At 38.6% G+C, this 26,997-nt stretch overlaps 1 protein-coding gene across 1 annotated transcript; it reads right to left on the bottom strand.

Annotated features, from left to right (window-relative positions):
* Positions 1–1,944: 1,944 nt before the first annotated feature.
* Positions 1,945–26,997, bottom strand: ICOS (inducible T cell costimulator). The gene is made up of 5 exons (XM_002812772.4): positions 26,684–26,997; positions 7,552–7,887; positions 6,758–6,864; positions 5,643–5,727; positions 1,945–3,955 (listed from the first exon to the last, which is right to left on the bottom strand). The coding sequence occupies exons 1-5, from the start codon at positions 26,739–26,741 to the stop codon at positions 3,942–3,944; spliced, it is 600 nt and encodes a 199-aa protein (XP_002812818.2). The 5' UTR covers positions 26,742–26,997; the 3' UTR covers positions 1,945–3,941.

The raw sequence follows: 26,997 nt of genomic DNA, 5'->3' as shown, positions 1-26,997 counted from the left end.
GTGTTCCATCTGCTATTCTACTACTCCTCAGAGATTATTCAGGCCCCCTCCCTTCCCTACACATCAAGCTCGAGGATTTGCCCCACCCAGGACTGGCAAATTAGCTTTACTCAACATGCCCCGAGTCAGATAACTAAAATACCTCTTAGTCTAGGTAGACACTTTCACTGGGTAGGTAGAGTCCTTTCCTACAGGGTCTGAGAAGGCCACCGCAGTCATTTCTTCCCTTCTGTCAGACATAATTCCTCAATTTAGCCTTCCCACCTCTATACAGTCTGATAACAGACCAGCCCTTATTAGTCAGATCAGCCAAGCAGTTTTTCAGGCTCTTAGTATTCAGTGAAATCTTTATATCCCTTACAGTCCTGAGTCTTCAGGAAAAGTAGAACAGACTAATGGTCTTTTAAAAACACACCTCACCAAGCTCAGCCACCAACTTAAAAAGGGCTAGACAATACTTTTACCACTTTCCCTTCTCAGAAGTCAGACCTGTCCTCAGAATGCTACAGTGTACAGCCCATTTGAGCTCCTGTATAGATGCTCCTTTTTATTAGGCCCCAGTCTCATTCCAGACACCAGACCAACTTAGACTGTGCCCCAAAAAACTTGTCATCCCTACCATCTTCTGTCTAGTCATACTCCTATTCACTGTTCTCAACTACTCATACATGCCCTGCTCTTGTTTACACTGCTGGTTTACAGTGTTTCTCCAAGCCATCACAGCTGGTATCTCCTGGTACTATCCCCAAACTGCCACTCTTAACTATTGAAGTAAATAAATAATCTTTGCTGACAGGACTATGCTGAATTTCCTTAGGCACTCTAGTTAGATGTCCTAGGTCCTCCCAATTCTTAGACCTTTAATACCTGTTTTTCTCCTTCTTATTCCGTTTAGTTTTTCAATTCATACAAAACCGTATCCAGGCCATCACCAATAATTCTAAATGAAAAATGTTTCTTCTAACAACCCCACAATATCACTCCTTACCACAAAATCTTCCTTCAGCTTAATCTCTCCCACTCTAGGTTCCCATGCCGCCCCTAATCCCGCTCGAAGCAGCCCTGAGAAACATCGCCCATTATGTCTCCATACCACCCCCAAAAATTTTCAACGTCCCAACACTTTACCACTATTTCGTTTTTTCTTATTAATATAAGAAGACAGGAATGTCAGGCCTCTGAGCCCAAGCTAAGCCATCATATCCCCTGTGACCTGCACGTACACATCCAGATGGCCAGTTCTTGCCTTAACTGATGACATTCCACCACAAAAGAAGTGAAAATGGCCTGTTCCTGCCTTAACTGATGACATTGTCTTGTGAAATTCCTTCTCCTGGCTCATCCTGGCTCAAAAGCTCCCCTACTGAGCACCTTGTGACCCCCACTCTGCCCGCCAGAGAACAACCCCCTTTGACTGTAATTTTCCTTTATCTACCCAAATCCTATAAAATGGTCCCACCCCATCTCCCTTCACTGACTCTCTTTTCGGACTCAGCCCTCCTGCACCCAGGTGAAATAAACAGCCATGTTGCTCACACAAAGCCTGTTTGGTGGTCTCTTCACACAGACGCGCATGAAACATATCAACTAAATGCACAGGGCTAATGTTGAAGGCGCTCTGAGGATTGGATAGTAGCAATGTATCAATGTTAATTTTCTGAAGGCTATACTATAGTTAGGAAGGACAGTGTTCTTGTTTGTAAAAAATACCATTCAGAGGTGATAGGACATTAGATCAGAAACTTACTCAGGAAATGAACAGTCCTTTTGCTGTGCTTCCAACTGTTTTATAAGTTTGTGGCTATTTCAAAATTTAAAAAAAAAAGAAAATAAAGAAAGCAACTGTTCCAAGCAATGTAACTATCTTCAAATACAATGTCAAATTTGTACATGCTAGCTAAGGTAATCAATTCCCTGCTCCCCCCAAGAAAACACAGTGAGGTATTTTCAGTTACTGAATATCAAATGTTTATTCTTTCCCTTCTTACTACTGCTAAAATCTCTTTGATAAGTGGCTCCTCTTAAAACCGGATTTGATTTCACAGAAATTTTGTCCTTTAATAATTCATCTTGAGGTGTCCCATGCTGGGGATGAGGATGTGTCAAGGCACAGCTTGGACAACCAGGCCAGGTGGGCCACCATGAAGGTTCTCCTCCCCATACCCCACCCCACACACAGAAACCTGCAAACAACTCAGGGAACACCTGTGCAAAGCCGGCCAGGTTGTCCAAGTCAGCTGAAAACAGAACACCATACTAGATTCAAATTACAAGTTCAGTACTGTACTGTACACATCCAGCATTACACATGCTTAAGATAATATAAGTATGCATAATGACACATCGGGTCTCACTTGTAAACTGTAAGCACGCAGTTACAAAATGTTAAACTACAACATAATCCCAATTTACCTAAAGTTACAAATGTTGTTGCATCGACATTGGCTGCTTCAGAAGCCTTGGGCATGCAGACAGGAAGTAGAGAAAATATTCCAGCTAAGAATAATCACATTCCATATATTTAAGAATCTTTCTAGCCAAATCATATTCTAAAGAAGGCTATCTTGAAGGGCCAGGGCCAATTTCCAGGCTGTGTGGCTTTTACGAGAGGGCTCCCCTGAGCACATATGTACTCTTCACAGATCCTGGAATTATGAATGCAGGTAGACCACTGTGATTCCCAGGGTGACTTCAGCCTCTGGGAGCAAGAATACCTAGTGGCCCCTAGCTCAGGGGAGTCTCTCAACCCTGGAATTCCACCCAGGTCTGGAGGGCTGCTCCAGGCTGATGGGGACCATTTTGACCTGTCAAGCCCAGAGGCACCATGGGTATAGTCTGACAGCAACCTATAGTAACTGCAGCTTTCAGGCTAAATGAATATTCTGCTCTACCCCAGGAGAATGCTTGCCCATTAAAGATGATTTTGTTTGCAATTTTAATATGATCTACAAAAAGAGCTAAACTTGTAATTAATAGCACCATGAAAACATAGATAATGGTAGAAAATAGGATAATAAAATAAATTTGTTTTCAATTCCGGGCAATGTTTCCTACCACTAACATAAACAAAGTAAACCATTTTAACTGAATTTGAGAAAAGAACGTGTCTTTCTGGAGCAAAAATATTATTGTAGGGAGAATATAGGCAAATATGTTCATTATGAATTTTATATACATATGTGTGTATATATGTATGCATAGATATATAAAACTATTGAGCAGCAGAGGAAAGAATGTAAGACAGCTCTCTATTGAGAGTGGCTGTTGAGCTGTCAAGCAGTCATGTAGAAGTATTTTTAAAAAGAAAATTGAGGGCACAAGAAAGCATCTAAAGTCTTGGTAAAATGGTCAACTGGGGTTCAGCAATTGAAGGAGAGTACTGCGTATGTACTAACGTACAGTTCACATCAACATCTCAGAAATAAAATACCTCCAGCTTTGAAGCATCTCCCTTGACTGATTAAAAGAGGAATTCTCATCCCTACAGAAAGAAGAGGTAGTATGACAGTGAAATGCGGACAGATGCTGGTCCTTGGCTGCTCATTTGCTTTGCAGATTCAGTACCCCTGGCATCTTTAAAACATTTTTTTTTTTTGTAAATGTGTTTGTTTTACTGGCTGGTGCACTGCTAGGAGCAGACGTGGAGACAGGGATTCCACTCCCAGTGAGGTCTATTTGTTGAGCACACAGGAGCTGGTCTTTCTTTAAAGCTGGTTGCAAGAGGGTGTTTGTTTTGAGAGGACTCGGCAGTACCAAGGCAGTCTCTTAAAATCCCCATTGACTGATACAGTCACTCGTCCAGATTGAACAAAACACCAGCAGAAGATGTATGTAGTTAAATCAAGTCAGACTTTCCGTACTCCAGGAAATAAGAGAATCTTGCACTTCAAGTTGTGGAAAACTGGCTGACATGGTTCATGCCTGGGTGCCAGAGGTCCAGATTATATGGTCACATCTGTAACAAAAATTTAGCATAAATTCTCTAAATGCTCTCCATATGCCAGTTCCCTGCAAGAAGATTTCCCCTTTCCATTGCCTTTCATACACACACACACACACACACACACACACATACACACACACCATGCAAACTCATCTTTATGCTTCAAGACCCAGCACCAGTTCCTCATTTCCAGAGAAGTTTAGCTCTCGACTCCTATAACAGATATTATCTAAACTCATCACTTTGAAACTGTCCACCTCTGATTTCAGCTGCTACTGGGGCAGAAAGCGCTGCATGGGCTGACTGTTCTAGCACAACAGCTCCATTGCATTTCACTGCTTTTCTGCCTCCAGACTTTCTCTGAAGACTCATCCCAAGGAGGCTCATCCCAAGTAGAGGCACAGTTCAGAGACGAGGGAAAGCTAATGCCCTCTGCAGGCAACCCCAAATCAGTGAGGATGGAGCCATTGGTTGCCATCCTTCAGGAGTATAATTCTGGGAGGCATCTGTACACTTCTCAGAGGTCCAATGAAGTCAGGCCTCTGTGGCCTGGAGCTGAGACCTTGATAATAATGCGCCCTTCGTTTGCTTCTCCTTGTTGGCTGTCTCACTCTCCCTGCCCCCTCACCCCTTCTTCCTGGGATCACCTCCCAAATAAACTACTTGCACCCAAGTCCTTATCTCAGGTTCTGCTTGTGGGTATCCAAACAGACAGAACACATTAAGCAAAGAGATTGAGAGATCATATTTTTTTTAACAGCAAAGTAATGAAACATAAGCTCTTTGCAAGTGTCAAAGCTATGGTATTAACTGTCTAGGGAACCAAAAGAGTCACTGAACACTTTGAGCATCAATTTCTGTCATCTAAAACATGGAATGTGAACTCAAGGATCCTTTTTAGCTCCCATCCCATGCTATAATTCCATGACAACGCAAGCTATGTGTGTCCCCTCTAGACAGTCTGCAGCCACTGAGGGGTGAAAAAATGCAGTGGCTTCTGTCTCATTACACATTGCACATCATTCGAACCTCAAGGGCATAAGACATGAATTTTCCACAATGGAAGCTTCAAACTTTCTGGGTGCTCCTCAAACTTGGCAACTTTCAGTTTTCTAACTCTTAACAAAAAAGGTCAAATTTCCATGTTATTGAGACTTCTAAAGCCATCCAACTTCTCTAAACTTGCACACTCTTTACATCAAAATAACCAAATATCTTCATCAATTTCTCCTTCTTCCCTCTAGCAGCACCAGCACAGATCTCTCTTCCCAATCTCAGTCTAAAATTAGCATATATCTGTCCAAATTCCCCAGAGTGCCTCACTCAGTAACTCACACTTAACTGATGCTCAATAAATGCTTATTGAATGACTGAATGAACGCTTCAACAAAAAACACTTAGAATCATCCCAACTTTTGAAACATCAATTGGAAAATTGCCTTGATACAATGGTGGCTTATGAACTGTTTGTGTGTTTAGTTTCAATAGTGGCTTACAAACCTATTGCTTGTTTGTTTTCAATATACTGCAGAAAATATAAATCTAGTTAAAGTGAGAAACCCAGATTTTCACAGAAAATTCTAGAATTAGGCCTTGGAGATGTTTTCCTTTCCTTTAAAATTAAAAAAAAAAAAATTAACATTCCAGGCTTACTGTGAAGAAACCTCTTCCCTACCCAAACCCCCAAATGGAGTCATACCTGTGAGTTTAGATTTTTTGGCTGTGTTCACTGCTCTCATGAACATGTATTCACCGTTAGGGTCGTGCACACTGGATGAATACTTCTGAAAGAAAAAGCCAGAAACATGCTGGTCATCTTTTCTTCTCCATCTCTTTGTTTTTTGACTGTTTTCTATTCTTTGTTGAAGTGGTGTGTGACAAAAACATGATAATGTGACTTAGGTTCCTGGCTTTAGGCTAAGTAGAAAAACAATATGAAAAGGGCTTTACATAAAAAGAGCTTTCTACTGAATTTTCTTCCTCGTTTTTGCCTTTATTGTTTCTTTCCCAATAGACTTAGACCATGGGCCCCATCTCATTCTCTTCCTTCTTTATATCTCTTTTCAAATTCCAGTCTCCCACAGATATACACTGGCCAAGGACCACACTGTGGATATACTTGAGTACTAGCATACTCGGGTAATATGCAGAGTGGTGTCAGTTCTTTGATTGAGAACCTGTAATGCAAGAGACCAAAAAGAATATCCCCCAGCACAGAGAGATTTTTGTTGTTGTCATTGTTGTTTATCTTTCTAAATAGCTCCTCAGTGGTTTTCTTTAAAAGCAAGGAGTCTAATAACCTACCATGTAAAGAAGTTGTCAATTTCCTTCTCAGCTACAATTGACACCTTAGAAGGCTTTCTTGCTGACTGTTTTTAACTTACCAGTTAAGCAAAACTTACAACTAATTGTTTCATCTCTGCCCTGCCTCTCAGGAACCTTAGATTCAAATTTTCAGCCCACGCATAATAATTTTTTAAAAATCAGAGTCATCTATTTTTATGTTTTAACCTTCCTCCTGACCTTTAGTCTTCTCTTGACCTCAATTTCCTCATCTAGTTTGAACAATATTAATAATAATGTAACTCTGTAAGCCATCAAGTCAAGTCCTCTTTGGAAAGTGTTGGCTACAAAACAAATAAATAAATTTCTTTTCCAAGTGATTAGTTTAATTAGTAGGTATGTCTTGGGGGGAAGGAATTGTCTCCCTGTTGGTCAAATTACTCTGACAAGAGCCATGTGTACTTTTGATGAGGAAATTATCACTGATGTACATCTGTAAAGCAGACACAAGGAAAGACAGAAATCACTTACCTTTTTTGTAAGCCAGCAAATAAGTATGCATCCCAAAATGCAGACTACAACAAAGGCTGCACATCCTATGGGTAACCAGAACTTCAGTTGGCAACAAAGTTGTGATTCTGGATTGGAAAAAAAGGTATGTTAATGAAAAATTCTGCTGAACCACAAGTTCTCTTACCAAATTTAAAAGAGCTATTTAATCAAATGAAGGTTTTCTTTATTATAGTCATGAAATCCAGTAAGTGGGCAAGTTATTAGACTAACATCATCTCAGTATTATGGCAAGGATCCAGGAACTAAAACTTAAAAGATTATGCATATAATGTATTTACAAATGTGGTTAATAGAAAGGGCTTTTCTGTCTATATTTTTATAAAAGAGGTACTAGTAAAAGTAATGTTATAAAACTATGATTTTCAATCATCATACTTCATTCCACAAACACAGTGCAAAACCAAACCTTAAATCTTAGGTGAATAGAGATAATACCCATTATTAAGCCATGAGTTTAAGTATTTGTCTTAATGTTTTTCCTGATTTTTAATAGCATATGTGTTTAAAAGGCAATATGATCTACTTCTGACTTAGCAGTCTATGGGATTACATTGCATATTGCTGAATAATACTAATTATGATTAATAGTAAATCATCACCTGTATATCTTCATTATAAATGATTGCCATCAACTGCATCTAAGTGAACTCCAACACAAAAGATATTTATTTGTCTAATTGTTTTCATTAGTGCAAAAAGTCGCCAAAACATATATATACTCTTAAGTTTGGAAGATGAAAGCAATGTCTTACCATAAATATGCAAATATCCTCCCGTAAGAGTTACTTTAAAAGGAGGAGGATCAAAAATTGATAGGTTGCAGAAGTAATAGTTGGCATGAGAACGGTCCAAGTTGTATAGAAAAAAAGAGACACTGTTGTTGGATAACTGAGAATGGCAGAATTTCAGCCTCTTAATGGACACTGTGTTTCCACTTCCTTTTGTCTTAGTGAGATCGCAGAGTATTTGCCCCCCTTTCAGCAACTGCATTTTAAATTGCTGGACAATGTCAGGATATTTGCATAAAATTTGTACACCTCCGTTGTGAAATATAAACATCTCATAATTGGCAGAACCATTGATTTCTCCTGCATAAAAAGAAAGAAAACAAAGCAAAAGTGACACTTTATAATGTTGCCCTAATAATTATATTTTAACATAAAAGTAATTTATTCTATGCATAAAGTCATCTCTGTTGCACCAAAATGAAACAGCTTCACATTCTCCCTCCACCCCTCAAGGAAGAACATAAGATAAAACTATGTCCTAGAGAAAAAAAAATCCTAACCAGAAACTTGCTTGTCATATGTGAATATAGAATATACTAAATATTAAATAATATATTTACATAGTATGTATGAATCAAACTGGTATGGTCTCTGTCATTTGTTAGCTTTCGTATTCGAGGCAAGATAGTAAAGGAATAAATATGTAGTAATGCAACAAAATTTGTGATAGGAATGGAGTACTATTTAAATAAAGGTGGTAGGGTCAGGTGGGTTATAATTTTGATTATAGAATCAGAAAATGTTGCCTTGAGGAAGTGAGTTTTAAAATTGGAATTAAAGGATTAGTAGCACTTAGCTAAACAGAGAGATATGGGAAAAGTTGAAGTTTAGGAAAAACTTCATTTATTAGTAGGTATGTCTTGGGGAGAAGGAATTGTCTACCTGTTGATCAAACTACTCTGACAAGAACCATGTGTACTTCTGATGAGTAAATAATCACTGATGTACATCAGTAAGGCAGATACGAGGAAAGATAGAAATTGCTCACTTTGTAAAAGTACAAAGTAGTTTAAAAATGAATAATTGTATATATATGTTACATATGTATGTATATTACGTATTATATATTAAAATATATGTATTATATATGTATATTACAATATATAGAGATTATGTGTGTGTATATATACAAACAATTGTATACATATACATACATATATACACACATACATTAGGTCCTCCTGCTAGAGAGTAAAAGAACAGACTAATCATTTTCAAATGACAGAAATGTATTTTCTCCAAAACTCATCCACTGAGAACTGAATCAAGGCCTGATAATAAAGATAAAGCCCCAGATTTTTGTTTACTTTTTCTCTCTCTTTTCTTTCCTTTTCTTTTCAGAGAAAAGGGTTTACTCTGTTTCCCAGGCTACAGTGCAGTGGCATGATCCTAGCCCGTTGTAGCCTCCACTTCCTTGGCTCAAAGGACCCTCCTGCCTCAGCCTCCCAAGCAGCTGGGAATACAGGCACACACCACCATATCTGGCTAATTCTGAAAAAGAAATTTTGTAGAGACAGGTCTTGCTTTGTTGCCCAGGCTGGTCTTGAACTCCTGGCCTCAAGCAATCCTCTTGCCTCAGCCTCTTAAAGTGCTGGGATTACACACGTGAACCACCATGCCCAACCCCACTTTTTCATTTTCTGAAATAAATTTATGCTTACAGGAAGCCAAGTTTGTTTTTGCAAGCTACATGGGAATCACAGAAGGAAAAAACTGAAATCACCTTGGCCTGGTGGTTGCAGATTCTGAGTTATCAGACTATAAATTCAAACTGCTCATTGCCTTCTCTTTCTTTTTGTTTTATTTTCCTTTTTAATATGACAAATTTTCATGCTGAAATTGTTTGGGAAATTATTAGCATGCTGGTTTTTTCCTAAGTTTTGAAATCTTGGTCTTTGTTTTTGAGAAAACTATGTAAGTGTAAAAAAATTTTAAGGAAAAAAATTACCTAGTTCTACAGTGAAATAGAAATACTATTTGTATATTTTTGCTCTTTATCTTGCAAAAACATACTTATTATTTATAGCAAACATGTTATTTTTTGTTCTGCTATTGTTATTTTATGTCATAAACATTTCATTTTTTACATAGTCATCATAATTATCCTTTTTAATGACTATATTATTGGCCAAAATGTTAATCTATCATAATTTGTTAAAACTAAAATACTAATGTTGGATATTGGGATTATTTTCAGTGTTTTGCTTTTATGTAAACATTATGACATTTGGTCAAAATGTTTAAAAGTTATAATACTATGTATTGCCAGTTTGCTTTCTGAAATTTGTAACAGGATTAGCATTATGCAGGAGGGGCTATTTGTCACACCTCTACTTACATTAGTTGCCTTAATTTTATTTCAGATTCACGATTACTTATTTTCTTAATAACCCTAGGCTTCAATTTATATATCCCCTATATGTCTTCAATTTGGGTGATTTGATTGTGAAAATAAGCACAAGTGTTCTAGTCTTCAGTTATAGCAGTCCCTATTATTCAAACTAATTCTCACACCAAAACAACCAAAAATGTTGAACAAATGTCCAAAAATATTATTAAAAGCATTAAAGAGTGACACAAAGGAGGAGAAATTACCAGGCTAAATTTGAAGAGAGAACAAGAACCCCGAGAGACAGGCAAAGCTTGGAAGCTGCTTTTACTCTGAAAGCATTGCTGTTCTTTCAAATTCAAACTTTTGTTTTTATGTCTCAACTCCCAGAATCTGCAGAGTGAGGGATCTGGCAGAAAACCCTCTCCCCAATAAATTGGGATCCCAAAGAGTTACATTCTTAGAGCACAGGTAAAGAAATAAACCAGACCTCATTCAGATTAGATGGTCCAGAAAAATCTTCTGGACCTCAATGGTCTAGAAAACCTCAATCCTTGAATTTTCTTTAAGGAGATTTGCATTATTATTACCCTTCAGCTTTTGAAAGTAAAAATGCAAACTATTACAAGAAGAAAAGGTTTATATCCTAGGCCTCAAAAAATTTCCTACAAATAATATTCACATTCAATGGCAAACACATCATAAAAATAATGAGACATACAAGAAAACAAGGGAACAACAGAAACAACAAACTACAAAAACAAACCCATGATTTATATATTTGAATTATCAGTTTCCCAAAATAAAGTAATTAAGCTTATTATGTTTAAGCAAATAAGAGAAAAACTTGTAATAATATCTGTAGTACACAGGAAAATTTAAGTCAACTAATTTGAAAAAGAACCTACAAGAATCGGCCAAAAAAATGCACTAACTGAGATTTAAAACTCTATAGATAAGTTCAATATATGTTAGACAGAGTTAAAGAGAAAATTGGTGAACCAGCAGCTAGGTTGGAAAAATTAGTTAGAACCCGGTCACACTCCACAGATTCAAGAATCCCAACAATTCACAAGCATATTTTTTAAAAGTATGCACACCTAGATGTATCTTAGTGAAAATCCTAAAAGCAGCCAGAGAAAAGAGACTGATTACCTTCCAAGGAGCAACTATTAGACTGTTTCAGCATCAATAATAAGAGCCCTGATACGGTGGAATTATAACATATACCTCCAATGTGCTAAAAGAAATATCTGTCAATATAGAGCACATTGTCTAGAAAGACAGTGAAGGTATATGTAATTTGAAACTTTTCTAAGTGAAGTATACATGTTGTGATTTCTTCCATAATTACTAAAAAACAGAAATAGTTAATATAATCTGAATTAGTATCACAAAATTCAGCCTAATGGTTTTGTCTAAAGAGGGAGAAAGAGTTGGAATCAGAAGGAAATATGGGTGCTGACAATCTTGTATTTCTTGACCTGTGGTGATTATGAGGGTGAGGTAGTATGCTTTAGCATTATTCATTAAATTATACTTTTTTCACTTTTCTATATGTATGTTTTGTTTTATAATAACAAGTACGTTTAAAAGCTTACAGAAGGAAAATAATACTTGCTTCATTTTAAAAACTGGACGGAACAATATTATCAACAGGCAAAGAAAAAAAAACTGTTGGCATGAGAACAGGTGCAGTCTACATTAGATTAAAACGTAGGGTATTTTGCTTGGGGCTTTATTTGTCTGACAGTAAAATATGTTGCCCCACTGTGGCTTTGATGCATATGTCTCTACCGTCTGCTGCAGAAGATAAAATCAGTGGACGGGTTCTCGGTTCCTTTAGAAATGTTCACAAAAAATTTCCCAGAGACTTTAGAATGGCAGCAAGTAAACCACAAAGATCTTGGAGCCAAAGCGTCTGTGGTCACTACGTATACACAGACATAGACGCATTGTCTTCTACTTCCGAAGATGATTTTGTCAGCAGATTTTTCCCCCATTGTGCCCGCACTGTGGCAAACACAAGAGGACATGAATGGTTGGTGGTGCAGTGTGCTGGAAGTGCATTGCAGTGGATCCCAAGGAAACCAGAGGCAAATTGTGGCTCTGCCACTAGCAAGGCTCTGTGGCTAGGGTACCCCTGTGGAATTCAGCCTCCTCATCCATGAAATGAGGAAGTGAAACAACAACATCTTAATGTTATTTCTAACACTTGCTTTCTCTGGATTCAGGATCAGAATATATCCAGATAAGACTGCAAACAACTGAGAGAGCTAATTCTTTGCTGTTGGGTAAGTCCTCCAAAGGGAAAACAATGTTCCTGTCTCAATATCATAATGGGCTATTCCAGAAAGTCAGAATAAATTAAAATAAAGGAGACTGTCTTTCTTGCCCACAAAAGTATTTAGGTAGGACTAGGAATGCTGTGCCTCAATTTTTCTTAAATGGCATGTTGAGAGTGTGTGCCACTGACATCAGCTGAAGATTTCAAAGTGTCATTTCTATTGGACACTCTTTTTTTTTTTTTTTTTTTGAGATGGAGTCTTGTTCTGTCACCAGCAGGCTAGAGTGCAGTGATGCAATCTCAGCTCACTGCAACCTCTGCCTCCTAGGTTCAAGCGATTCTCCTGCCTCAGCTTCCCAAGTAGCTGGGACTACAGTCACATGCCACCACACCCAGCTAATTTTTGTATGTTTAGTAGAGACGGGGTTTCACCGTGTTGGCCAGGATGGTCTCGATCTCTTTACCTCGTGATCCGCCCACCTTGGCCTCCCAAAGTGCTGGGATTACAGGCGTGAACCACCGCACCTGGCCTGGACACTCTTAATTACTCATTTTATTATTTTTAACTTAAAAACTACCTGGCTCGACTATTTATTATGAAATGTAGTGATCAGAAGGCTGACTTAGGTTTCCACATATCCAGTGTTTAAACTTTCCATCTGGAACCACTTGACAGCTCTAAGTCTGCAGTTTGAATGTTTCTAGCTATAGCATTTAATTAATTACTTCATAACTATTTTGGCAGATATAGAACAGATATGCTTGCTATAGCTTGAATGTTTGTCCCCTCTGACTGACACTCATATTGAAAATTAATCCCCAGTGTAATAGAATTGGGAGGTGGGGCCTTTAAGAGATGATTGGCAGAACTCCCGTGAATAGCTTAATCCAATTCATGGGTTAATGGGTTAACAGATTAATAGGTTATCACAGGAGTGGGTTAATTATCATGAGAGTTAGTATGTTATAAACAGCCAGATTGGCTGTCTCTCAAGAACCTCCTCACCATGTAATCCTCTGCACTGCCTTGGGCTTCTGATGAGTGTCCCCACCAGAAAGAGAAGGCCCTCACCAGATTTTGCCCCTAGGCCTCAGCCTAGACCTAGGCCCCTAGACCCCTAGACTTAGGCCCCAGCCTCCAGAACTGTAAGAAATACATTTCTTTTCTTTATAAATTACCCAGTCTCCGGTATTCAGTGATAGCAACAGAAAATGGACTAAGACAATGCTAAAATGACAAATTACAAATTCTTCTTAGCCTTTGGTAACATTTGAAAATAGTATTAAAGGAGACTGCCCCTTATAACCATGACTAAAGCATTTAATGGATAGACAATTTAAGGAAGATCTGAATACATTAGTTTCTTATAACTGCAAAAGCAGCTAGGATCTTTTCTCCATCCTTCTTGGATGTTCTTATCTCCAAGTCTAATACTCAGCCTGGAATGCTGGTATGATAGCACCACTTTTATAGATAGTGTCTGCTCTGATTGGTAGGGTGTCAAATCTATTTGGCCAATTTTGTTGCCATACCAGTAGTTAAAAATTGTCAGTGTTCCCCTTACCAATCTCTGTCTTCTTGTTCTTTCTTCGTTTTTCTTATGTTTGCCTTTTCTTCCCATACCACCTTTAATATAAAATCTTCTCCAAACATCTTCTCTCACACTATCTTTGATATGCTCCTCATGCTTCCTAACATACCATTTCCATTGCTAATAAATTTCATCAACACTGTTCATGTTTCAGGTATCCTATAAATACCCTCAGCTTTACACTTTTTGTTTCCTGTAACATGATTCAACCTCTTCTCAGCATCATACACAGTCAGACCTGGTGACCTCTTTTGTGTACATACAGACAACTGAAGGCCCAGACAGATTAAATTATTTGCCCAAGGTCACACAGCTTCCTGGGTGCATGAAAGATTTTTGGTTCAATCCACAGTCAAAGTGTCACTAGCAACAATCAACAGAAGTATAATAGAAGCAGGCAACCACAGGAAGCTAGACAGTGGTCACTAACAACTGAGTCTTACAGGACCACTGCTAAAAATCTGTGAGCAGGAAGAACGCCTAATTTCCGGCACCTCTGTTTTATGTCCAACAGAATCTATCCACTTCTCCTCCATCTCAGCTTCAACTGGTCCAAACCATTGTCATCTCTCTCTGGGACTACAAGAGCTTCCTAACTACAAGAGCTTCTGCTGTTACTCTTGCCCATTTACAATCCATTCTCCACAGAGAAACCAGAATGACCTTCTTACATGCATAATCCAATAGAGTCATTGTTCCACTTATAAAACCTCCAGGGGCTTCTCATTTCACTTACAGTAAAATCTAAGTTCTTACCCTGGTTTTCCATGACTTACATGACCTGTCCTACCTCTCCCCATTTTATACCAGTCACACACTACACCACAGTCACACTGCCCTTCTTTCTGTTCCTCAAACACACAAAGCAGGTTCCCAGGGCTTTTAATTTGTCATTTCTCCACCTAGAGCATTCTCTCTGATTTTCACACGGCTGCTTCTTTGTCATCGTTCAAAAGTAATGACACTTCTTCAGTGACCACTGGCCACCCAATCTAAAGAATATATCCAGGTCATTGTCTAGTATATTAACTGACATAAAGCATTTATCACTGTCTGAAATTAACTGGTTTATCTGATTGTTTTCTTCTTTATTGTCTGGCTACTCCACTCTAATGTAAGCTTTAAAACCAGGGACTCTGTTGGTCTTATTCACAAATCCATCCCAAATATCTACAATAATACCTGGTGTGTTGTAAGCTGCAATCAGTATTTATTGGATGGATGAAAGCATGGTTGGATGGGCGAACAAATGAATATGTAGACGGTGACATTTTAAATCTGAGGAGATGAAGCACAGGATTTATAATATAAGAGCCAAAAGGGCTTCTAGAAATGACAAGTTAAACCTTTCATTTTGCATTTTCCATTTGCATTTATCAAATTAAACTAGAACCAGAAAAAGGTGACTATCTTGCCCAGGATTACATAGCTCATAGCTGGGACATGATCCCAGAGTTAGCTATGCCATGTTGCTTTTCTTCTGGAAACAAGTACATGAAGATACACAATCATGCATACAAGACACTACCCCAACTGAGATGTCATGTTCTAATGGAAATTATCTGTCTGAGCTTTAAAGAAAAACTTTCTTTACCTTCAAATATCCACTGGGCTCATAAATACTTATTTAGATAGTTGATGATTCTCTTGGCTCTTATATGTCTGTGGAGGGCAGGACAACTTTGTTCCATCCAAGTGAGCAACAAACCTGGTTGCTCACTTGGATGTCCCAAAGCGCAGCCATTACATTTGCCCAGTATATGCCAGGACAAGAACCCCTGGACCAATGGTTGTTCTAATATACCAAGATGTTTTATAAACACAGCATGTTAGTGATTTGTGATATAAACATCATCCTATATCTTTTGGCACTTAATATGTTACTAAAAACACAAAAAGGAATGTGTGGTCTTGGATCCTGGTGATGAGTCTTAAAATCTGAATATTAAACATGAGGTTTTGTTTTGCTACCATATCTGTTTCCTTTTTATTGGAAACCCTAGATTATAATCAGTCTAGAGGACAGGTACTATATTTTCTTCATCACATAGAGTACTGTGTCTAACAGGGCATATTCTTCCCAATAGAGGCTCAAGCCTATTAACTGCTGCTAACAATAATTTTTATAGGCCGGGTGCAGTGACTCATGCCTGTAATCCCAGCACTTTGGGAGGCCGAGGCAGGAGGATCACGAGGTCAAGAGATCGAGACCATCCTGGCCAACATGGTGAAACTCCATCTCTACTAAAAATACAAAAATTAGCTGGGCGTGGTGGCATGTGCCTGTAGTCCCAGCTACTCAGGAGGCTGAGGCAGGAGAATCGCTTGAACCCGGGAGTCGGAGGTTGCAGTGAGCCGAGATCGCACCACTGCACTCCAGCCTGGCAACAGAGCAAGACTCCATCTCAAAAAATAATAATCATAATAATTTTTATAATATTAATGTTGATATCAATAAACTAATGTTTTCAAGAGTAAAATAATCTTTATATTAAGTGATCTCTTTAGGTTTTCAAAATTTATAAAGCACAAGAACATTTTCTTCTTCTTTTGGGGGACTATTAAGAAAATTTCTGAAGAAAAGGTCATTCACCTGAGAATTGCACTATAGTGCAGATGAGTTCATTTGCAAGTTGATGCTTTTAATATCTGAACTACTTCATTTCTCCAGTATAAGACGCTCTTGCCCAGACCCATCCTGCTGGGACTGTTTGCAAGCAGTTGTATTGTTCCTGGTTGAAAATCCTCTGGAGGAAACATTTAAAGAACCCACTCAGTGCAGAGCGTGCAAGATATCAGAAGTGTAATTTTATTTTCTTTAACTCAGACTTCTAACCACAAACCTCCACAAAGGTCTCAGAGTAATGGAAAGATAAGATGTCCTGAGTTTGTAATCATTGATAGTACTTATCAAACACATTTTCTGTAACCAAACAATGATAAGTATTAGCTTAGCACAGCACATGAATGTGACACAAGATGCAAAAGTCTAAAAATTGCCATGTTGATATTAGGTTTTAGTTATATTTGAGTTTTACTAAGAAATTCTGGCATTTAAAAAAAAAGTACTTCCTACCACTTTTCTCACCTTTCATAAAAGCAATGTCATGTCTTATGAGTCTACCAGCTAAAACCTTTAGATCCCTGGTTAGTAGATTTTTATATATGCATCATTTCTAAACTTATATTGCTATTCAAAGGCACCCATAATCTAAAGAAGTGATTGAGGCAAGGAAGGGAGGGAGGATAAACAAGACAAACCCAATCTAACCTAAATGCCTAACATTTGGAGAAAAAAAAAGAAAGCAGAAAAAGAAAAAGGGAAGAAGGAAAGTGAGGAGAAAAAGCCAAAAGAGTGCTCATGAACACACACACAATGTGTGCATTGTTTTACTCTCCAAGGAACTCCACAGGGGGTACAAAACAACCCTTTGGCTCTCTAAGTGTGTATAATAAGAAAAATGAAAGATTGATTTTCTCCTAGTTAAAACTGATTTCTTCATGAAAAATGAAAAGATCCCAGTGGTATTATAAAACTTTGTAGCAATATTCACAAAGCAATTAATTTACAAATAAGTTATTTTGTTAGTTACTTCATTGCCTTTGATTTGAAACTATTGTACTAGGGAAATCATATGAGATTAAATGAACCCAACTCTCTTCCACAGAGTGGGAGGGAGAGAGGATTTTATCCACACCTCTGAATACCCCACATTGCTTGCCATTGCTCAGCTACTGTGCAAAACTCCTTGGGCACATGGACAGGGTGTTCACTGCCTGAACTCATCTGCACCTATGGCTCCAGCTCTCATGTCTACCCCCAGGAGCCCACATTTTCTCTCCAGCCCAAACTTCTAGTTCCTTGTTTCCAAATTCCCTTCAACATCACTATCTTGTTTTACCCTAACACATCAAGTATAACCTTTCCAAACTGAGCTCAGTACAGTCATGCGCTGCATAAATGACATGTCGGTCAACAATGGACTGTATATATGGTGGCGGTCCCATAAGATTATAATACAGAAATTTTTAATGTCCCTTTTATGTGTTTAGTTACACAAATATTTACCATTGTGCTACCATGGCCTGCAGTATTCAGTACAGTAACATGCTGTACAGCTTTGTAGCCTAGAAGCAATAGGCTACTCCACATAGCCTAGGTAGTGCGGTAGCCTCTGCCATCTAGTAGACATCATTGTGTCAGTAAGCTCGATGATGTTCACACAACAAAATCACTAAGGACACATTTCTCAGAATGTATTCCCATCATCAAGTGGCACATGACTGTATTCATTCACCAAACCCAAACCCTGTCTTTTCAGGGAGTCACTAGTCTGACCCTAGGAACCTCAGAGTCTTCCTCATTTCTTCCTCTCTGATTTTCATCATCCAATTGGTCACCAAGTCCAGTTGACTCCAGCTCATGAATATCTATTAAATTCAATTCTTTTTCTCCATTCGCATTGCCAATCCACACCTTTTTCATGTCTTCCCTTATCTGTGGAAGCATCCTCTTGACTGGCCTTCTCAATACTGATCTCTCTCCTCCCCATCCCTCCTCCATGCTGCTCTCAAAATTATCTTTCAGAAGAGCATTTCCCTCCCCAGTTTAAAAGTCTCTATTAGTGTTCTATTGCTTATAAGGTATTTTAAAATATATATATCTGGCTTGACACAAAATGCTTTCACAATCTCATAGGCCATCTATTGAAGCCACACTGAACTTTTTGGCCATTTCTTTCACACTTCTGTTCTTGACTATTAGAATATGCTTCACACTTCATTATTTCTGTTACCATAAACTAAAATATCTGATTACCCCTTAATCTGAGAAGAAATTCTCATTCATTTTTCAAGAACCATTTTAAATGTCAACTTCTCTCTTGAGATATTTCCAAGACCACCAGACAAAGACTCGTATTTCTATGCTCCCAATAATACTTTGTTTAGGCCAGTATATTTTAGTGCATAGCATCTTGGATCATAATTATTTTTCTCTGTCTTCCTCATTTAACCAAGAGCTCCACAAAGATAAGGACTGCATTACAGTTGCCTAAATAATCCCAGGACCTTGAACATTGTGGAAAGCTCAATCATATTAAATAAAAGAATTAATATTAATAGAAGAATATAAAGTCTAAGCATGTTTGGTAAATATCTTTGTAATGGGCCAAGAAGAGGAGTGGGAAAAGGAGAGCAAAGATCCTATTTACTGAAGATTGGGTGATACTTATTTCCTAGTCAAAAAAAAAGACTCATGGGAAAGGGAGACCCTCCTCTCCCAAACACACACTCTGACTGGAGAAGCTGAAGGTCTGTTTGTGGAGAAATTTTCCGACTTTATCTGGAGGTGAGTCAAGTTAGAGAGCCAAACGGAGCAAAATACAGGGGTAGAGGAAGCTGCAGAAAGGCTCTGGGAGCTCAATGGGTCCCCAAGCAGCCCATTCTTGCCAGGCACCACAGGGATCCATCTGGAGGGTGGCCAGAGGAGCAGGGTATAAAACTCCACAGGGAGAAGGAATTCTCTAGCTGAACTTTGTAACTATTTGAACAGGGCAAAAAGTCTCCTGGCCTGAACTGGGGGGAGGCCGTGAATCCAGCATGCAGATTTCACATGCAGGGGAAGAACTAAAGCCCTTTTCTTTCACAGCTGGGAGGCAGAAAGCCTTGGGCAAGTTTTCAAGCCAGTCTCGCCCTTTGCCTGGAAACAGACTTGGGGCTGTGAGAGGAGGCATGGTTAGAGTGAGACCAGCCCTTTGGTTTGCATGGAATCTGGATGAGACCTGTGACTGCCGGATTTCCCCCACTTCCCTGACAACCTGCATGACTCAGCAGAGGCAGCCATAATCCTCCTAGGTACACAACTCCAGTGACCTGGGAATCTCACCCACATCCCCCACAGCAGCCACAGCAAGACCTGCCCAAGAAGAGTCTGAGCTCAGACATGCCTAGCCCTGCCCTTCCCTACCCACCCTGGTTAGCAGAACACAAAGGGCATATAATCTTGGGAGTTCTAGGGCCCCACCCACCACCAGACCCTCTCTATACTATTACAGCTGATGCTTTCTGGAAAGCACCACCTCCTGGCAGGAGGCCAACCAGCACAAAAATAGAGCATTAAACCACCAAAGCTAAAGACCCTCATGGAGTCCATTGCACCCTTCGCCACCTCCACCAGAACAGCACTGGTATCCATGGCTGAGAGACCCATAGATGGTTCACATCACAGGAATCTGTGCAGACAACCCCCAGTACCAGCCCAGAGCCGGGTAGACTCGCTGAGTGGCTAGACCCAGAAGAGAGACAACAATCACTGCAGTTTGGCTCACTGGAAGCTACATACATAGGAAAAGGGGAGAGTACGACATCAAGGGAACACTCCATGGGACAAAAAAAAATCTGAAGAACAGCCTTCAGCCCTAGACCTTCCCTCTGACAGCGCCTACCCAAATGAGAAGGAACCAGAAAACCAATTCTGGTAATATGACAAAACAAGGCTCTTCATCACCCCCAAAAAATCACACTAGTTCACCAGCAATGGATCCAAACCAAGAAGAACTTCTTCATCTACCTGAAGAAGAATTCAGGAGGCTAGTTATTAAGCTAATCAGGGAGGGACCAGAGAAAGGTGAAGCCCAATGCAAGGAAATCCAAAAAATGATACAAGAAGTGAAGGGAGAAATGTTCAAGGAAATAGATAGCTTAAAGAAAAAACAATAAAAATTTCAGGAAACTTTGGACACACTTTTAGAAAGGTGAAATGCTCTGGAAAGTCTCAGCAATAGAATTGAACAACTAGAAGAAAGAAATTCAGAGCTTGAAGACAAGGTCTTCGAATTAACCCAGTCCAACAAAAACAAAGAAAAAAAGAATAAGATAATTTGACACCAGGGTCCACACACTTACTTAATCTCTTCACCTACTAATCTAGTCCAAACCCCTCATTGTACAGAAACTAAAGCATCAGAGCTAAAGAGATTTGCTAAGAAATAAAAAAACAAAAAGAAGCTTTTAACATTAAGCTAGATATGAAAATGAATTTCAGGTATTTATTTTCCTTCTAGGTATATTGGATATATTATCACCCCTAATACTTAAAGTAGTATTCACATTGGTGCCACATATGTGTTCTGTGATTGAAAGGGTTATTATACATCAAAAAATTATTTTAAAGTGACTTAGATATGAAATTACATTGTACCTAACACACTCATTTCCCTAGACATTTTCATTCATCAGCCATCATGTATTAAGCTGGGCTGTCATTGTACCTGGGTTCTTCTCGGATGAAGTCTAAATTCTTAATGATTTTCCCATCACTTATCCGCCTGTAGAAATGTACAGAAATGGATTCACATATAGAAGTAACTTTCATCATAATTAAATAAGTGCAAATAGGCACATCTATGAGATTTTTGCATTAGTCCTAGATAGTGCAAAGTAAACAGAACTTTAATCGTGAGTGCAGTAGAGAGCTTGTTGTTGTTATTGTTGTTTTTGCATGTACAGATTCTTTGATGCAAAGTCCTAGGAGAACACAAACATAGGCTGTAAAAAAAATTTATTTATCAAAGTCAAAAAAGTTACCTTTAAATGATCATTAATTGCTTATTGAAAGCGCTGTGTCTGTGTCAACATGGCTCAAATAAACAGACCCTAACAACACTCGTGGTCAACTGGATGGACACTCCTGAGTCTATCACCCTATTTGTGGACAACCTGTTTCTTTTTTTTCCTCAAGCAAAGTAGATACAAGCATCATATGTTATACATGAACCAGAATGAAGTTCATATCCCCCGTTTCTGACTCTCTAAACTTGCAAATCTTTACCTGTTTTGGTCAACCTTACAGGCCAAACTATTGAAAAAAAAAAAATCATTTCTTGACTAACACTTTCAATTTGTGTGACATATCCCCTACATACTTAAGTTCCACTTTCCAAAATATAATTGTGAATTTTTATAAGAAGGTTTCAAATGCCATGTTTCTTTTTTCACTTTGAATGACCAAAAAGTGCCATTTGACAGACCTAGTTTATTAGAACAGCAGTAGTACTGAGATGCCATTTACAGAGAAATTGTGACCTTTTCTTCAGTTATTGCAAGCTACAAATGATTTTAAAATACATTTTTAAAAATTTGCAAAGCCCAGTAAGTCATTTTGCATATAAAACTCAATATTCTTAGAGTAGGGAAGCAGTATATGTTGTACATTTTGCTGTTTACAACTGTGAATACTGGGATGAATTTTTTTAAGCCAAATAATGCTATGAATCTTACAGTGAGTAAAGACAAGAATTTCAGTCCCCCCTACATGCCTGCATTTTGTTTCTACCAAGAAATGGGAATATGCTACTAGTAACTTAAAACTGAAATATCCATTTCATCTGAAGGAGTTGTGGTTAACAAGCAACAGCAAGTTGTGACAGCCATTTTGTTCACAAATGATGACAAAAATAAGGGACTCAAGATCTTACATAAGAATAAGAGACATTTCTAGAAAGAGTGGGGAAAAACAGCATAAGGTATGATTAAACAAATACTAGGAAAAAATGACTGAAATGAAGAATAAACTTGAGTCTAGAGATTGAAAACTTTCACCCAGTCTTAAAAAATAAAAATAAAAAATGAATAGAAGGGCCGGGTGCGGTGGCTCACGCGTGTAATCCCAGCACTTTGCGAGGCGGAGGCGGAGGCGGAGGCGGAGGCAGAGGTGGGCGGATCACGAGGTCAGCAGATTGAGACCATCTGGCTAACACAGTGAAACCCGGTCTCTACGAAAAATACAAAAAAATTAGCCAGGCGTGGTGGCGGGCGCCTGTAGTCTCAACTACTTGGGAGGCTGAGGCAGGAGAATCGCTTCAACCCAGGAGGTGGAGGTTGCAGTGAGCCGAGATTGCGCCACTGTACTCTAGCCTGGGCGACAGAGTGAGTCTCCGCCTCAAAAAAAAAAAAAAAAAAAAAAAAATTAATAGAAACACACAGAAAGAGAAACAGAGGGAGAGAGTTACACATATCCTGGAGGAATTCCTGAATTCCAATACTGAAGTAAATAGCTTTCAAGATTATGAAATTCTAGAGTTTTTTTTTTTTTTACAAAGGAATGAGAATTAGACTACCATCAAACTCTTCACCCACAAGCCTAGAAGCCAGCAGACAGTGCAGGAATATCTGCAACCACTAAGAAGAAAGGCTGCCATCCAGGACTCCTCGTCCCAGGAAAGATATCAGTCACTCATCAAGGTAAAAGGAAGACACCCTTACCTGTACTGGAATTCAGAGAGGTGGGGGGTATTTAACGAAAGTAAGAGAAGTTTTCTGATCATTAGATTAGAACAGAGATCACAAAACAGGAGCAGGTGTCCAAAATGATGTTGTCACTGAACGTATGTGATGTAAGTGTTAAGAAAGGATTCTTGAAACAGAAGAGAAATACTGTAAGAGGAAACCTAGCAATGATCTGCAACTATAAGTTTTAAATTATTTCCACAAACCCCACGTATGGAGCAGGGTGCACTGTCTGGGGGACGTGTGAGAGTGGGAAAGGAAGAACATTCTTAAGTTCTCATATCAGCGCAGGGGATTGGGACTAGGCACATCAGACAAAGGCATTTTCATTATTTTCATACAATGATAAACAAGTAGACATTCAATTAAGATTCTTTGAACATGATCATTACTTAATAAATTAAGAACTGTAGTCGACCTTCCAAATTAACCGGAGGCAAAGAGGAGAGTCAAAAGAAATTTCATCACACCAACAAAAATAAAAGAGAAAAAGAGGATACAACAAAGAAAAATAAGTAGTAAATAAACATAGAAATAAAATCAAGTAGAGGCTTATGCTGACTGGAAATGGCCTGAATTCATCTATCAAAAGAAAAAATTGACAACTGGGATTTTTGTTAAATCTAACAAGAACACCCTGAAAGGGGGTGCTGCCAGGAGATGACATTTACTCAGTCGTGGAGAGGCTAAGAGGGGCTCCAAGGTCAGCCATCTTCACAGACTTCTCTCAGACACTGGAGACACTGAGGGGCTATTTTCCCCAGTGGAATTGAGGAATCACTAATGCAATGCCTCAGTGACAAAGGAAGGCTCAAAGTGGCCTTGAGGGCTATCCTCCCAGCTTCCTCACAGAACACATCATAATACATGCACGTTTATTAGACACCCTCTGCCATCAGCCTTTCCCACTCTGGCGTATTATCCACACTGCTTTTAAAGTAGTCTTTCTAAAACCAGAATTCGTCCCATCACTCATATGGTCCCTGTTGCCTATAAGGTCTACAAAGAGGGTCTTCAAAATGTAGTTAGACATTCACATTTTCCTAGATATTTTTATAATTAAAAGCATCCTATTGTTCCAAATTCATTTTTAAAAAAAAGACTTTGTTAAATTCTACATTGAGATCCATCAAAGACTGGAAATCAACAAGATTCCCATCCTTCTTAATTCACAACCAAATAACAAAGGTGATCAGAATCATTGAGATTTATGTTCCTATAGATTTATGTTACACCTCCACTACTTCAACACAGTTTAGAAAGAATGTAGATGTTGGAGTCACATTAGAGTTCTAATTTTGGTTCTGCCACCAATTACTGTGTAACAAACCATTTAGCCTTTCCTGGTTGGAAATTCTTCAAACACTGACTAAAGGTAAGAATGCCTACATCTTCATGGCATGAGAAAGCCTATGTAAGTTAGGAGGATTGAAAATACGACAGAGGACAAGCAAGTGCTTAGTTTACTTGAGTTTGGCTCTTTTTGTTTAGAGCTTTTACATGGCGGTTTCTGGATACATGCATTGTGGAGATATTTTAAATAGGATCATTGCTAGCAGATTTATCGTTACCATTTAGCCACTCGTGCCTCAGGTTTGCCACATGCCAAACAGCATGCCACATCACATGGTTTTCTTTATAATGAGAGTGAACATTGGTTGTATTCATTTAGAATCTATGATGAATATTGTTCCAGAATACAAATTATTCATCAGCTTAATCTGGAAACTTAAAATAATCCTACCTAAGGCTGGATCTCACCTTCCACAGAATTGACACCAATGCTACTTTAATTCTCCTGAGCATAATACCACAACCAGAACTGCCCAAATTGGTTTGGCCTAGTTGAATGATTTTTATCAGTACAAACAAACCCTTCCACGAGTGGTACCAACGTTCTTGGAAGAATATCCAAAATCTGGAACATAGACCATATGGTCTGAATGGTCTGGCCTCTGCTTTCCTTTCCAGCCTCATCTTGGACCAACTTGGACCAGTTTGTCATCTTGGACCAAGCTCAGCCTCTTCCCTCTTTGTGCTCAGGCACATCTGTCTGCTTTCTTCTAGTTCCCTAACCTTACCTCATTCCTTCCTGCCACAGGCTCTTTGCACTTGTTCCTTCCATGGTATGGAATGTTCTTCCCTACCTTCATACCGTTCTCCCCATTGATTGCTACCTTGTCCTTGAAATCTCCACTTAAGTGCCACTTGCACAGGAAAGACTTCAATGAACCCTGCTCCTCAGCTACACCTCCACACCCACCCAATCCAGTCAAGCTCCTTGTTACATTCCCTCATATAATCGAGTTTTGCCTGTAATTATCATTAATCAATGGGATTATTTGATTAATATATCTCTCTCTACCATGCAGTTACCTTCCGAAGAACAGGGGTTGACCTGGTTTTGCTCATCCTTGTACATACACCATCTGGCACAGTACCTGCTACCAGGCAGGTGCTCAACGCTACATGAGTAAATGGATGAATGAAGAATGAATACGAATTCCAAAGCTGCTCATGTCATTCACGCCACTAAAGGACTTCATGAGATTCTAGAAAAGGCATAAACCAGCAAGTAGCCCAAAACTGTCCTTGTGCTGCTCATTCTACATTCCTCAGTCCTCTTAACAGCACTTAACTCACTTTGAGCCAGCACAAGGTGAAACATTTGATCAATTTGATTTCATTTTTTTTAATTTTTTGTAAGAACAGTAAAGTCTATTTTTTTACCACTGAAAAAATGTATACCTAGATGGGATCATACCTACTAAAAGTTCTGCCTTCACTTTTAGTTCATTTGATTATTTAAGTTATTTAATATTACTTAACTTTCCTTTTTTCAACCTCAAGAATAGGGCTCAGTGTGAAAGAGAAAACAAAAGTAGTACAAATTATATACAGTAAAAAGCAGCAGAAACACGTGTATTAACTTACATTGTATGTAGCATTATTTAAATTGTCCATATAGAGTCTGCTATATGCCATTCAAGAGAAGGAATCAGGGACTCCAGAATGATTTTTTTTGTAAGGTCTACAGGGGCTAAGAAGTATTTTTACATTATCCTTTCCTCCTTGGCTTTTTAGGGTGAACTCTGATACTTAGTGTCAATAAAAACTCTGTGGTGCCCTGGACATTTCAGATAACAGATCATCCAGGTAAGATTAAAATTAAAATCCTTCTTTTCAAAGCCTTCCCATTTTATTTTCTACCACAGAAAGAATTCCCAGTCCAAATGCCAGAGCTATTTAATTTTCATTCTGTTGACACAAGTCATTTTGCCTTTCATCTCTCTCTAAGAACAGTAAGCCACTCTGCTACTTTATCCACTGACAGGTAACTCCAAGCAGGTAATTTAAAAATTTAATGGTCTGATGAAACATTTTTTTCATCTCAAGACACAGTATCAAAGGCAGCAATGCAAACTCAATGCCATCCACAGTGACTTGAGTGACATGGTGCCCTTGGCCATATCCTGAAACTATTCCTACTTTCAAAAACCAAAACCACTTTCTTTTGGGTGCATAATTTTTCTACCTTTGCTTTTTCTTAATGTTTACTTGAATTATAACTTAATAAGAAATATTCAATACACCACTTACCTGTTAAAACTTTAATGTGCAAGCAGAAGAGAAATAAATACCAGAGGCCTGACTTCATGTTTGCCAGAAACAGTTAACAGTCCTCGCGTTCAGTGTTCAAAGCTGACAGTGAATTCAGGCTCTCGGTTGTTTTCTATTTGCTGGAAAGGAAGTGGGTTTTCTGGGAGTTTATGTAGTGTCACGCTTACCATCAAATGAAGGGGGTGTCTCTTCTTTGATGCCAATGGCTATATGAAAGGCATTATTGCTTATGACATGACTTTAAAAATGCATGGATTATTGATCATTTTGAAGACAGAGGAAAACATTACCCT

The sequence above is a fragment of the Pongo abelii genome, chromosome 11 (assembly GCF_028885655.2).
Source record: "Pongo abelii isolate AG06213 chromosome 11, NHGRI_mPonAbe1-v2.0_pri, whole genome shotgun sequence".
NCBI classification, from domain to species: Eukaryota; Metazoa; Chordata; class Mammalia; order Primates; family Hominidae; genus Pongo; species Pongo abelii.
Note: the sequence above shows the minus strand (reverse complement) of the source record. Positions and strands in the feature narration are given on the sequence as shown.